We start from the raw sequence: 13,521 nt of genomic DNA on the forward strand, positions 1-13,521 counted from the left end.
GAAGGCAGGTGGGAGGTAGGAAGATCCCCTCCATCAGACTTTAGTCTTAAAAACCAAGGTGGTCAAGGGCTGGGGATAGAGCTCAGTTGGTAGAGTGCTTGCCTCGCATGCCCAAGGCCCTGGGTTCAATCCTCAGCACCATAAAAAACAAAACAAAAAAACCCAAGGTGGTCAAGACACCAGCTGCCCCTTCCCCATTGAATACCCAGACTAACCAGTGCAAAGCCCAGCTTGACTTGTCCCTAAGTGACTTGGTTACAAAAGAAGTCCTGGCCCAGCTTGTGGAAGACAGAGGTGGCAGAATAAGAAAGATACACAACTGGAGAAAAGACTCGTTTTTGAAGGTGCCAGGTGTTTGAAGTCAACTGAAAATGGTGATACTGGGAACCAGCTCCCGTGCTACAGAAGTGAGCAAGCTGGCTCCTCCGGAGGGTGGTGGGGAAGGCTGTGGATTCAACAATTCCTAAATAAACAACACTCAATGCTCTCACCGGCAGAAAGTTATTTCAATTGCAACTTACTCAGAAAGGCTAACTGCTGGGTCCATGTGTGGCTAGCGGGAAGAAGCAGGGTCTAGGTATGTGTCCCTCTACTGAGGTGCAGCTTAGGAGCACCACCGACCCTGCAGTGGTTTGATTCCAGGAGTCAGGGCCAGCACAGCACAGAGTGGAGGTGTTCCAGGAGCAGCATCCAGCCACCAGACCTGGGGGAGCTGGCTGGCGGAGAACAGGGGCTGTTCCAAAGTCACACTCTGTAGCTGCCAGCATGACTCAGTGGCTCCGCGTGTGTGTGTGTGTGTGTGTGTGTCTGAAATCTGGGTGGAACACAAACGAATGCTTGTTCAACAGACTAGAGGAGTCAGGACTCAGAGCTGCCTCCACAGGGGACTCAGCAGAGAGCCAAGGGCCGATCTGCCAGCAGTAAGGGAAGTAAGTGGTGCCTGACAGGAGACAGAGAACTGGGAGAAACTTAAGCAGCTCCTTTGGTTCTCACAGATTCAGACTTTATTAGAAAAGGGTTTCACTTTCCCTCAGAGCTCTCAGGACTAGGGCTAAGATTTAAAGAGCAGTTATTTAAGTATGAGGAATAAAATACAAAAGGGCCACACCCAATACAAATGATTTTCTTGGCTTTCTGGTCAGGGAAGCCTAGAAACTTTTTTTCTTTAGGTCAGTCTCTTCTTTTGAGGAGACTAATTTCTACCCAGGAGTTGACACTCCTAGACATGGCCCTGGGTAATGGTAAAAAGTTAAGATGTGAGGGGGAACCTCCTCACAATCTCCCCACTTCTCTCTCACCCTCCTGTCACCCTGTTGGGGAGGCTCCCCCAGGCTCTTCACAGCCCCCTAGCTCAGCCTCCTCATCTAATAATTGCCCAGGATCTTACTCTTCAAGGCCTTGATCTCTGCAGTCAGGATAAAGGGATAACTGACTGAGCTCTTGGGTGTACACAGGATTTTCAGCAAAGGACAGAGGTGGAGGTTCCAAAGAATTCCAGACATTACACTCACCCCCAATCACAAACCATAAGGCCACTTTGGACAAACAGGGGGTATCTGAGCTTCCCCATCTTCAAGGGCTACTCTCCATGAAAGCAGCATTCTCTTTTTAATATAAAACCACATCAAACAGATAAAACCTGTCAAAGCTACATCATTTAAAATATGTACAATTTCAAACAATATTACAACTTTAGGGAAAAATAAAAACATACTTTTCAATATGATACAAAACATGCATCTCAGAGTCATTGTTTTAAAAAAATAGAGCAACACAGGTAAAGTTCAATTATAAGCATTAATTTCTTGGCAGTATTACAGCTGGAATGATGTGACATGGTCAACCCAGTATGGATGCTTTGGTCTTTAGAGACCTATTTTATAAAAGCAAAACCCAGCAAGAAATACTTTCTGAAAAGACAGCTTCAAAAGGTTTTGAACATTGCAATTTAACTTGCATCCTGTATGGCAGGTGCCATCAGACCATCAGTGCATAACTGAAAGAAGAAAATCAAAGGGAGATGGTGGAATGGCATAACAGGAACAGGGGAACAAAGAATCAGAGTTCGAGGACTAGGACTAGGAGGAACCTGAAGAGGCCTCATCAATTTCATGATCACTGAGCAGAGTGAAGATCAAGGTCTTGGACAGGGGTTGGGAATGAAGGGCATCCAGGGGAGGACTGTGGCCTGCTAGAGACAGTAACAAGCACAGAGCTCTGCCAAGGCCGGTGGGGGTGGGGGTGGGGAGGGGGCAGGGTGGGGTAGGGAGGGGGGGAGGGGAGCAGGGGTGGGGATCTTCTGCAGCTGCAGAGACAGAGCCTCTGAGGAATTACACAGCAGGGGCAGACAGCACAAGTTACTGGGCAAATTCTATAGGAGTGAACCCTAGTGCTTCTGGAAAGCAGTATGGAAAAAACAGAAGCGTACACAATGACCACAGATACACTGGGTTCCAATTCAGCTCATTATGTGACCTGGGAATTTTCATACCAACTTGGTAGATTTGTTGTGAGGGTAGAGTGAGATAATAGTAACTAGCACTAAGCTCAGAACTTGGGACACAGGAGTTCCTTAACAAATGTGAGTATTGTCCCCCACAATGTCCTATGTCCTTTTATTTCCTGGGGAAGTACCATTAATTAGGATTGTTTCTGGTGACCCTGCAGGGCATGAAAGTTCAGAGCAACTCACGTTTAGGGAGAACTCATAACTCCTAAACATAAAGGCAATTATATATATATATATCTATATATCTATATATATCTCTATATTTATATTCATATTTATATATCTCAATATATAAAGGCATTTTTATAAATAAAATACAATAAAATGAATAACACTTAAAACAGCGTTACTAATCATATAAATAAAGCAGTCCAGAATGAGATTGCCAGAAAGGTAAAGTTATTTTCTCTTCCTCGTGGACAAGTCCCATATTCAAACTCAATCTTTAGAAGCAGTTTCTGACCTAAAGCTTATGCTAATACACCTGTTTCAGGAATCAAAATGACTGCCAGGGACACCTACTCCCTAGTTTCCTTAAACTTCTTCTGTGTATTTTAGTTGATTCACACTGGGTATTCTTTATGTTCTATGTACTAGGACTTTGTCCTTTGCTAGTCAGAGAAGTAAGGGCTGCAGCTATCCCCCTCCAAAGCTAATTGCATCTAAACAACACAAAGAATTAATCTGGTACACTACAGGCATGAACATTGGAATGTAGAACTTGCTTTTCTTATAGTTCTAATATCCAGCTATGGCACTATATTTCCTATAATCTACTGGAAGTAACTCTAGCTTAGTGACCCAGCTGAAACAGAACATTTTCACTAACAGTTCTATTTATAAAATATATAAACACATGTAAGGAAAAACTGATGCATTTACATACAGTTGATTAACATAGTATTCTATTCCACTGCAATTTCTGAGAAACTAGTTTTTAAAAAAAAAAAACAAAAAAACTTATGCTATAACTGCTCGATCTTATGTAAGAAGAATGATTTTTTTGTTTCTTCCCCCAAAGGGATGCACAATCCAAAAAAGAGCAGTGACTTCATGAAAACCTGACTTAAGACATGAAATGCATTTATAATGTTTGATTTTTTTTTCTTTTCCTAACATTGAGAAAGAAGACTTCCAAAGGCAGTTGTAATGTCCTTGTCACTCAGAGGCAGCAGCAACAGCATAAGCTCTGTTTATCAAAGCTTTAGATGCCTGTTTACAATGCATTCTGAAAAAAAAAAAAAATCAGGAAACTAAAACAAACAAACTTTTTTCCTCAAAATTAAGTCTTTTCTGACACTCTGCTACAGTTTGGATCTTGAGTGTGCCCCAGGAGTCCAAGTGTTAAAAGCTTGGTCCCCAGGGTGGCACCATAGGGAGGTTTGGAACCTTTAATAGGTGGGGTGAGGTCTTTAGGTCACTGGGGTGTGCCCTTAAATAGAACTGTGAGATCCCAGCCCTTTCCTCTTTCTCCCATTGCTCCCTGGTTTGTGATGGAAGTGGTTTTTGCTCCACCACACATTCCCTCCATGATGTGCTGTCTTGGTACAGGCATAAACCAATAGGGCTATTCAATCATGGATTGGAGCCTCTAAAACTAGAAACCAAAATAAATCTTATTTCTTTACACATAAATTACCTCAGGTATTTTGTTACAGTGATGAAAAACCGACTTACACACATGCACTCATGTGTTCCAACTGCTATCCATATAGGAAGTGAGAAAATGACTACTGTCAAGCAGTATGGCACCATGAGCATATACCTATGAAACAGGATGAAAAGCTTCTGCCAAGAGAAGTCACTGTAGCCCTCCCTTTTCTTTCTTTTTAAAATGTGTATCTTTCTCTTCAAGCCACTGCTTTACAGTTGTCTTTTTTGTTGTTGTTGTTCCTACTCTTAGAAATAGTTGAAAAAGAGCCATGTGACGATCATTTTATAAACTAATGTAATTTTAAAGCAGTGGGATATTAAGGCATTAATTTCTCTCCAGCCATACTTGTCCTCCTACATCCTGCATAATACAATTAGACCTCACACTCTCCCTTGTCCATAACACTGGCTATGGTAGGTGCTTAGAAGACTGAACATTGTTTGATGCCCACGGGCAGACAGAAGGTAAATAAGTAGTTTATGGAAGGCACTCTTGTAAAACTTTATCAGCCAGATCTGCTATTATAAACATTAGGTTGCAAATGTGGTTGATTTCAAAATGTTCTCAGGTCTGTTAACATAATATTGAATGACAGTTTTCCATCTGAAAATGTGAAGGGGGCCAACTTCAAATGGCCTGTGCAACTCCCTCCTAGCTGAAAGCCAACAGACTGTACCCACAGCTTAAGGAGTTCTTAGTGTCACTGAGGGTTTTAGAAAACACACAGTGATCCCTCTACTCTCCAGATGATTGAAAACTATGTAAAAGGCCATTTCCTACTGAGGGGGAAGGAAGGAATAGGGAAAGGCATTTTTCAGGCATAAATAATATAAAAGGACACACATTTTAAGATACATTCATATGACATTACTACAAAAAAATAAATAATGATTTTCTGTGATTTGAACTAATGTCCTTCACACAGGTCATTCCCAGGCCTGTTCTGTGCAGTTACTGGCTTGAGGTGGGAACCTGGCTATGTATTTGCACATCCTCAGGTTTCCTGGGGTTGCTGAAGGACCCCTGATGAGCTCTCTGACGGAATGCCAGGGGGAGACCACGTAGTCTTCTCAGTACAGTCCTCTGAAACAGGTGGCAAAATCAGAGGTTTCCAACTTAAAATTTTGTTTTCTGTTTCTGAATGGCCACAGCTCTCTCCTGAAACGAGAAAAGTTTGGAAGTTTTATGAAATGATAAAAGCTGATTTTTCACATAGCAATCTAAAAATATTACTTCGAGTAATAAAAAAATAATAATAATGAGCAAAAGTAGAACCTCGTTATGTTTGGTTCGAAGCTGAGAAGACAAAGACTTAAAAGGTTTAAAATAGTCAGGCACAGTGGCATATACCTGAAATCCCAGAGATGTCGGGGGCTAAGGCAGGAGAATTGTCAGTTTGAGACCAACCTCAACAACTTAGCAAGACTCTGGCTCCAAATAAAAAATAAAAAGGTTTGGGGACCAAGCTCATTGTAGAGGGCTGCTGGGTTCAATCACCAGTATCCCACCTTCCACCCCCCAGACAAAAAGTTTAAAATATAATTGAGCTCTTATAAACAGTTATACAATTCATTGGGGATTAGAATAAACCCCTTAAAAGTTCTAAAAGTTCCATGTTTACAAAATGCATTCTTCCTGCAAAGCTTCTGCTCAGATACAAACTCAATCCAAGCCTATTTGGATATATTTTTCAGAATGTAATGGGATTAACCACCTGAGATAAAATATATGAGTAATAATAGAATTTTAAAGAATCCTTTATCTGTCCTATCTTTTCCTGAACTACACAACACCCTTGCTCAGTCTCTTAAGAAATACGTGAGTGACCAGAGAAAACTCTCCTTGATAGAGTTCTCAGCTAACTAAAGACCATCTAGAAACCTAAGGTTTAAACCAGCTCCCTGTACCTCTGTTAAACTCTGTTGTGTCTTCTGTAGATTCGGAATTGATGCCATTTATATTGTCCTGACAGCAGATATGCTGGGTAGGTAGGGGTGCCAGCCTGTCCTTGATGCTCTCCTCAGGTAACTGGCCACAGTCAGGGACTGTGGAAGCCAGGCACACAGGCATCTTCATGGCATTAAGGGGCTTCATTTCCAAGCCATCCTGAGGATAAGGTGCTATCACTGGGACCAAGGGAAGGGTGCTGCTGCTAAAAGTGCTGTTGGTTTTGGTGAAACACCTGTAGAGTTTAAAACAAGAGAAACAGAACTGTGTCTAGAGGGGTCAATAATTACAATGGGCTTCTTTCAAAGTATCATTTGGCATTTTGAATTCAGATTCTTAAGAAAAGTTGATGTCTAAAAAAACTGATTTGCTATGCGTTGAAATATCAAAAACTTGGAAATTACAATTATAGTGGAATACAACAGGAAAACACATCAAACCGCCTCAGAACGGAACCTGAAATGACGACTTATCATACATGCTTCCTTTGTTTTAGTCCAATGCCAGAAGTTAGCTCTTCTTTCATTATCACTGGTTCCCAAATATAGTCACACAGAAAGAAAAGGCCATCAGCTACTGAAAGGAATGAGGAAGAAAAAAGGAAGCACAGGAGAGAAAGCTAAGAAAGTTATGGTCACATGAGAGAAATGGCCTATGAACGTCAACAAAAACACAACGCTTTGAAAACATGCATTCTCTTTCATTCTCAGAGGAAACACTAAAATAATTAGCCATTCAAAATTCAAGAATTCTTTATTTTTCATTTCTTTTTCATTACAGAAATAACTACTAGAACATTTCACTTTAGTTCCTGCCTTCAACTAAGATGTGTGCCTTGATTTTTTTTCTTTCTGTTTTTGCAAACTGGATATTTTCTATCGATTTATCTTCTAATTTGCTGACTCTTCTGCTGTCTCCAATATGCTGGTAAGATCATCAAGTAAATTTTCCATTTCAGTTATTATACTCTTCGGCTCTGGAATTCCACTTGGATTCTTTTTTCAGTCTCTTTCTCAGCTGAAATTCCCCTTATGTTCATCTACTGTGTATATTTTCCTTTAAGTCCTGGAACATAATTATAATTGCTGCTTAAAATCATTGTTGGCTAACTGTGACATTTGGGTCATCTTAGGGATCTGCTGCTGCTTCTTTCTTTCTTTCTTTATTTTTTAAGTTTTCGGCGGACACATCTTTGTTTGTATGTGGTGCTGAGGATCGAACCCGGGCCGCAAGCATGCCAGGCGAGTGCGCTACCACTTGAGCCACATCTCCAGACCTGCTTCTTCTTCTTCTTCTTTTTTTTTTTTTGGTACTGGGGATGAACTCAAGGGCACTTAACCACTGAGCCACATCCCCAGTACTCCTTCGTCTTTTCTTAATTTTATATTTTGAGACAGGATCTCACTTAGTTGCTAAGGCTGGTCTTGGACTTGCAATCCTCCTGCCTCAGCCTCCTGAGTTGCTGGGATTATAGGTGTGCTATAGTGCCCCACTCAGGGTTTGTTTCTATTGATCGTTTTTATCCCCCTTAAGTATCACATTTTCCTGTTTTTGGACATGGATAGTAATTTTTTTCTCTTTAACTGGATTTTCCAATTTTCTAATTGTTCTGTTGCTATTGAACTCAGTCTTCTGACATCTTTTTCTTAAACACTTCCCTCAAGACTAGAGAATGCTTTTAGGCAAAACCCCATAAATCTCACACTATCTCTCAAAGGTAGATTCTTGTTTAGTTTCTGCCTACTCTGGTCATGCTCTTAATATTGTCAAATTGTTAATAAAAAACTTGAAAGTACTAAAATCCATCTATCATTATTGCCTGTTGATGTTCAAGCTATTTCACTATAACTGGAAACTGGAGGCTCACAAATACATTTTTTAATTCTAAAATAGAGAGTAAGAAATATTTAAGATGACTTTGCACTGGGCCTTACACACTAGGAAACATAAACTGGACCAGCTGTATGCGGGAGCTAGGTAATGTTAGATAATAAAGATAAGAATTCTTTATTTCCACCTTTTAAATATAAAATAGTATGTTTTTGATGCATAGGAAAATCAGTAAAAGGAAGCCCATGCATGAGTGGGCTAGCACTCTGTGGCTCAAATTATTGGAAACACCAAATGCTAAGAATGATACAAGCCTGAAAAAGAATAAGATATCTGTCAGTAAACCAAATTCTTAATTCAAGATAATTGCAATTTTAATTTCAAATAAATAAATATACTCACAATACAGTTAATGGAATTCTGATACCAATCATCTGGAATGAAGACAAAGTATGTCAGGTTCATTTGTAGAGAATAATTTGAGTACATGATCAAATAATTTAACTTTTAATAATATAGAAAAAAAGTATATGCTTGCTTTGAAAATGAACTAAGTCTTTCCATGCATGTCTTAAGCCAATGAAGAGTTAAGGGAACAATGGCATAGAAGGAAGTTCACTGAAGTCAGAATTGGAGAACTGGGCATGACTCTGGAAAAGGATGGCATGCCTTATTTATTCTCCTGAAGACTGTATTCAACTGTGACCTTTAAATTGTTCATGTTTTCAGTGTCTTTTCTTCCTATACTTTGTTGTTAGTTCTTCTCTCTCTGTACTCTAGGAACACAGAAACTCCCCATGGATTCAATGCATGGAATCCACAGACTTTAAGTAGGATAAAATATGGGTTTAGGTCAAGAGGGGAAAGAAAAATCTTTCTGGATTCAAATTACTACTAATGAGAATTTAATGAGTATTATGGTTGATATATAAATAACCTTATCTAGGAAAACACTTTATTCAAACAGTGCTTGCTGGATACCTTCCAGCGATGTCAAGCACTATGGTAGGCACTGAAATCATAAAGATAAATACAGCAGAGGTCCAGTTCCAGTTCAGCAGAGATGAACAAGCAAACAAATGGTTACAACATAATGCTGTATTATATAAGGAAGTATAAAAGACACTGGGAACACTTGACTTTGACATGGGTATAGACGTGTGACTGATGAGAACAGGGCAAGTGCCACATGTCTAGCCAGAGACATGTACATTCTTCTAGACTGTATCAGACTCTACTATCTCATAATTGAGAAATTTACCTTAGATAGAAATTATGATATTAGAGAGTAAGGGAGATTCAGACTTCAAAAAACAAAAATCTCTCTGGCTAGGGCAATCCATGTGGATACTATGATTTTTTAGAAATAATTCTTAAAAATTAAATTCCTCACTTGTGGTTATAACTGAGTAGTTTGTATCAGAGAAACTATCCTGCTAAAAACAACTAAAATATTTAAAAATTTTTATTTTAAATCTGTGCAAGACATCAGAGAGCTACCAAAGCAATTGAGTGGCTGCCATTCTAGAGGGAAGGTAAATGTAAACCTGAGCTTCAGACCAACTTTTCCTCTGGGGACATCTGTCATTCAGTTAAGAATAAAACATTGAGATGTCAAGAATAACATGGATGCTAAGAAGCTAAGAAGCTGCCAATCTAGGATTCAATAAACAATTGTGTGTGTGTGTGTGTATGTGTGTAATTCTCTCCTCTCCTCTTTACAAGGAAGATGAAGACAAGTTTAGACCCCAAAAGCTGGTTCTAACCTACTCTAGAAGAAATACAAAACCTATACTGAAAGAAATACTATAGGAATTTTATCAAGTTGAAAAAAAATGAGTAGCAACAGAGGAAAGAAAATATTGAAAGGAATAGGTCATAACAAAAAGGAAGTATAGAAATTCTGAATGAATATTGACTGTAAAAAATAATAATTGTAATGTCTTAGAGGATTTTATGTATTTTTAGAATAAAAACATATGACAAACATAAAAGATCGCCTTGTCTGAGAATTGGTAAAAGTACTAATGTTCATTAAACTCAAAAGTCATAATATCTAGCACCAAGCACATAGTAAAGGACAGACAGTAGGACCTCAAAAATGTAAGATGTAAAGTTAAGTAAGTAAATAATAAACACTGGAACATCAGACTTTTTTGTAGCCTTTCTCTCAAGCCAGTGCATAAATTATTAGAGAGCAACGATTAAACTAATCAATGAAAGTATTTTATGACACCCAGACCCAACAGTAAGATGAGACACGCATATTAACGTGGGATTAAATTGATATACTCACCCCATTTGCTTTTTGTATCACAATATTAGTTATCTCTGTCATTGTTCAATGTTAGCTCTGTTGCTTGTGTATTTTTTTCTAATATCTGTTAGCTTTGAAGACATCTGACTTAAAACTTCAGTCCCCTGGATGATAAGCAATGACTGTCCTCAGCATCATGAGACTCTTGGGACAGTGAGAAAGAGCGCAGCCAGAAACTTAATGTACTCCTCCAATCAGATGGAGTCAGACACACTAAGTGAGCTTGATGTTTCATTTCTCTGCAAGAATCTGAAGGTAATGCAAAGGTGCTAGAAACCTATATTTAAAAGACAAAGAAGTATCAGATCAGAAAGAAAAGCTTTCATTTAAAAGAAGTAAAAGTGAGCTGAGGGGAAAAAAGAAATACTTGCCAGAATCTGAAAAATCAGGGCAGTTCCTACAAACAAAATGTTATAAATTAATAATTTATTTACATGGGTTAACACAAAAGTGAATTTCATAATGTTTGTAAAAAAACAAAAACCTGAGGACTTACCAGACAATGAGATGCTTTACATCCTTCTTCTTTTCCTTTTTCCTGCTCTTTAATTTAAGGCAAAGTTGTAGGATGAGATTTTTGAATGAAGTCTATGTGTATTCTAACAATATGATTATATAGAAAATTTGTCAGAATAAAGGACAGTGAAGTTATATTAATGTGGCAGGACTGAGGGATGGGCAAAATGGAAGAGCAAGGGCTAACTACAAGGTATCAGTGGACTGCTACAGGTTTATGTGCCAAGAATAAATGAGCATATTAAATATACATTTAGAAATTATGAAATTTTTGTTTTGTTTGGGTACTGGAGATTGAACCCAGGGACACTTAATAATTGAGCCACATGCTCAGCCCTTTTTTATTTTTTTAGATAGGGTCTCATTAAGTTGCTTAGGGCCTTGCTAAATTGCTCAGGCTAGCCTCCAACTTGTGATCCTTCTGCCTCAGCCTTCCATGCTATTGGGACTACAGGCATGTACCACCATGCCTGACTGAAATCATAGATACATAACAAGAGAAAAGTACAATTTCTATTACTTATTCTTTATCATCACTTTTCAGATAAATGAAACAGTACATAATAGCAGTGTTTACTTTTGTTCTTAAGTATGACTCTTAATTACTAAAGTGCAGTGTATAGTAATATATAACCTGAGTTAAATTTGTAAAGTGGTCATAACCACAAATTTCAGCATGACAAACCACGCTGATTTAAAATTTTCTAGTACATTGAATCTTAACTCATAATCAACAGCAATTAACCACTTAGCTAACCAAATATAAATAATTCCACCCCCTTACATTTAGTTCAGTTCCAGATGTCGGTGTGTCAGTGTAAGAATGGCTTTAACCTGATGTTACATGTTGATATAAGCATCTAAAATACAGTCTATGGGGCTGGGACTGTGGCTCAGGAGTACAGCACTCGCCTATCCCTGGGTTCGAGCCTCAGCATCACATAAAAGTAAGTAGATAAAATAAGGATATTGTGTCCAGTTACAACCAAAAAATAAATATTTAAAAGACAGAGAAATAAAAAATAAAACATAGTCTATAAATTAGGGATATAATCTATATTCTAAATATAAGTAGGTATAGCATGTGACACAGTTCTTCTGCTGATAATGCTTTTATGAAATTTCCTAAAGCAATCAGATGATCCCAAAAATAACATCTGTATATACGTAAATGAGAGACCCAAATCTATAGGCAGTGAAAAAAGAACTGGACACATGTCTGCAAATGTGTAACCTTCAATGAGCTATTCTTACAGTGCATACTTTACAGCTTATACAATATATAAAGTGCAATTTTACTATCTTTGCTTCTCAAATGGTCTTTCCAAAATGTTATTACTGGCTTAAGTGGAGTGAGGTTTTCACTAAATTGCTTGTAGCTCCATCAAACTATTTTTCTTAATGTTAACCTTAACAATATTGAATAAATGGAATTATGTGCATCTCGCCACATAGAAAAATCTGTGTTCTGTAAGAACTCAGGTGTTCTGGGCCCTTTCAGTTTACTAAGATACTTCTTAACAAATAGAAATGGTTTGATCCTCCAATCTGGAAGATAGGAAAATGGATCTACTGTAGCATCACAAAAATAAATAAGTAAAATATTCCTTAGCTGACAATTTGAACAACACAGCCTAGGAAATAAAGAGATTGGAATAGTAGTATAGAACTGTGCTCAGAAGAATAAGGTGCTTTAGTAGTTGACTAAACATTTTAGATATTTCTGTAGAACTATACAGAATCTCTGAAGTATTTTCTAGGGAAGTATTCCGTATCTGAATACACAGTTTAGTGTACTATGAATGATTATGTACAGAGTTACCCTGTTTGGATGATTAAATAAGTTTTGCATTAAGTGTTTCTTGTGATTATCCCTGGAGGGCAAGGACTAACTGTCCATTAATCTCTTGGATGTGTGACACTTATTTTCATGCATGTGCTCTGCAGACTTCTGAAACAGTTCCATCTTGGTAGTGGATTGATGTTCAACTCACCGCAGATGTTTCCTCTTGCCATGGGGTCTCTGTCATTTTGCCAACCTAGCCTTTATTCTGGGGAGAAATCAGTTTCTACGTAACAGAACCCAGATGACATTTCTCCAGGGACGTGGCTGCCCTCCATTCTCATTGTCACTCCACTGGATGCTGCAATGACTCCAGCTAGAGTGGGACTTTCCTTTTGGGGATTAATTTATCAGCGACAACCACAATAAATGCTGGGTGACAAAAACAACTAAGTGTATTACTGAACATGGCAAGTTGACACACACACACATACACAGCTAACAAGTGAAAGATCTGTTGTCTACCCCAAGACAACAGGACCTTAGTCTCTACATTAGAAATGGATATAGATTTGGGGAGAGATATAACCTCCTCAAAAGGAAGGCCCTTAAAAAACTAGAACAGAGCTATAATTTTTTTCCCCTGAAGAAGTAGACAGATTATTATAGATGAAGGGAAGCTCAATCTTGGGCTTTGTGTATTTTCCTCCTTTGGCCTTAGAGCTAGCTCTGAGTAGCTGAGTGGTTGGAAATAGGAGAGAGCCCAAGTTGTAACAAAATTAATTGCTAGAAAAAAGAGTTTAAGTACACTAGACAATAACAAACCAACTAGGCAGATGAAACCCTTGGCCTGAAAGAAATCCTACTATGACTAAATGTTCTCTACATCCTAATTTCACCTGAGTATATCTGACATATATGAGTGAAAGAGTACTCCTAAATACAAGAAACATACACAGACCTTT

General features: G+C 38.4%; 1 protein-coding gene across 3 annotated transcripts in view; it reads right to left on the bottom strand.

Annotated features, from left to right (window-relative positions):
• Positions 1-3,412: 3,412 nt before the first annotated feature.
• Cdon (cell adhesion associated, oncogene regulated) overlaps positions 3,413-13,521 on the bottom strand; it is a 96,193-nt gene continuing 86,084 nt past the window's right edge. For all 3 annotated transcript variants that reach the window (XM_071616845.1, XM_027945526.2, XM_071616846.1), the window contains exons 19-20: positions 6,071-6,345; positions 3,413-5,321 (exon numbers count right to left, since the gene is read on the bottom strand). In XM_071616845.1, the coding sequence (XP_071472946.1) occupies positions 5,158-5,321; positions 6,071-6,345 (439 nt within the window). In that variant the 3' untranslated portion in view covers positions 3,413-5,157. The remainder of the gene's footprint in view (positions 5,322-6,070; positions 6,346-13,521) is intronic.

This window comes from Marmota flaviventris, chromosome 9, assembly GCF_047511675.1.
Source record: "Marmota flaviventris isolate mMarFla1 chromosome 9, mMarFla1.hap1, whole genome shotgun sequence".
NCBI lineage: Eukaryota > Metazoa > Chordata > Mammalia > Rodentia > Sciuridae > Marmota > Marmota flaviventris.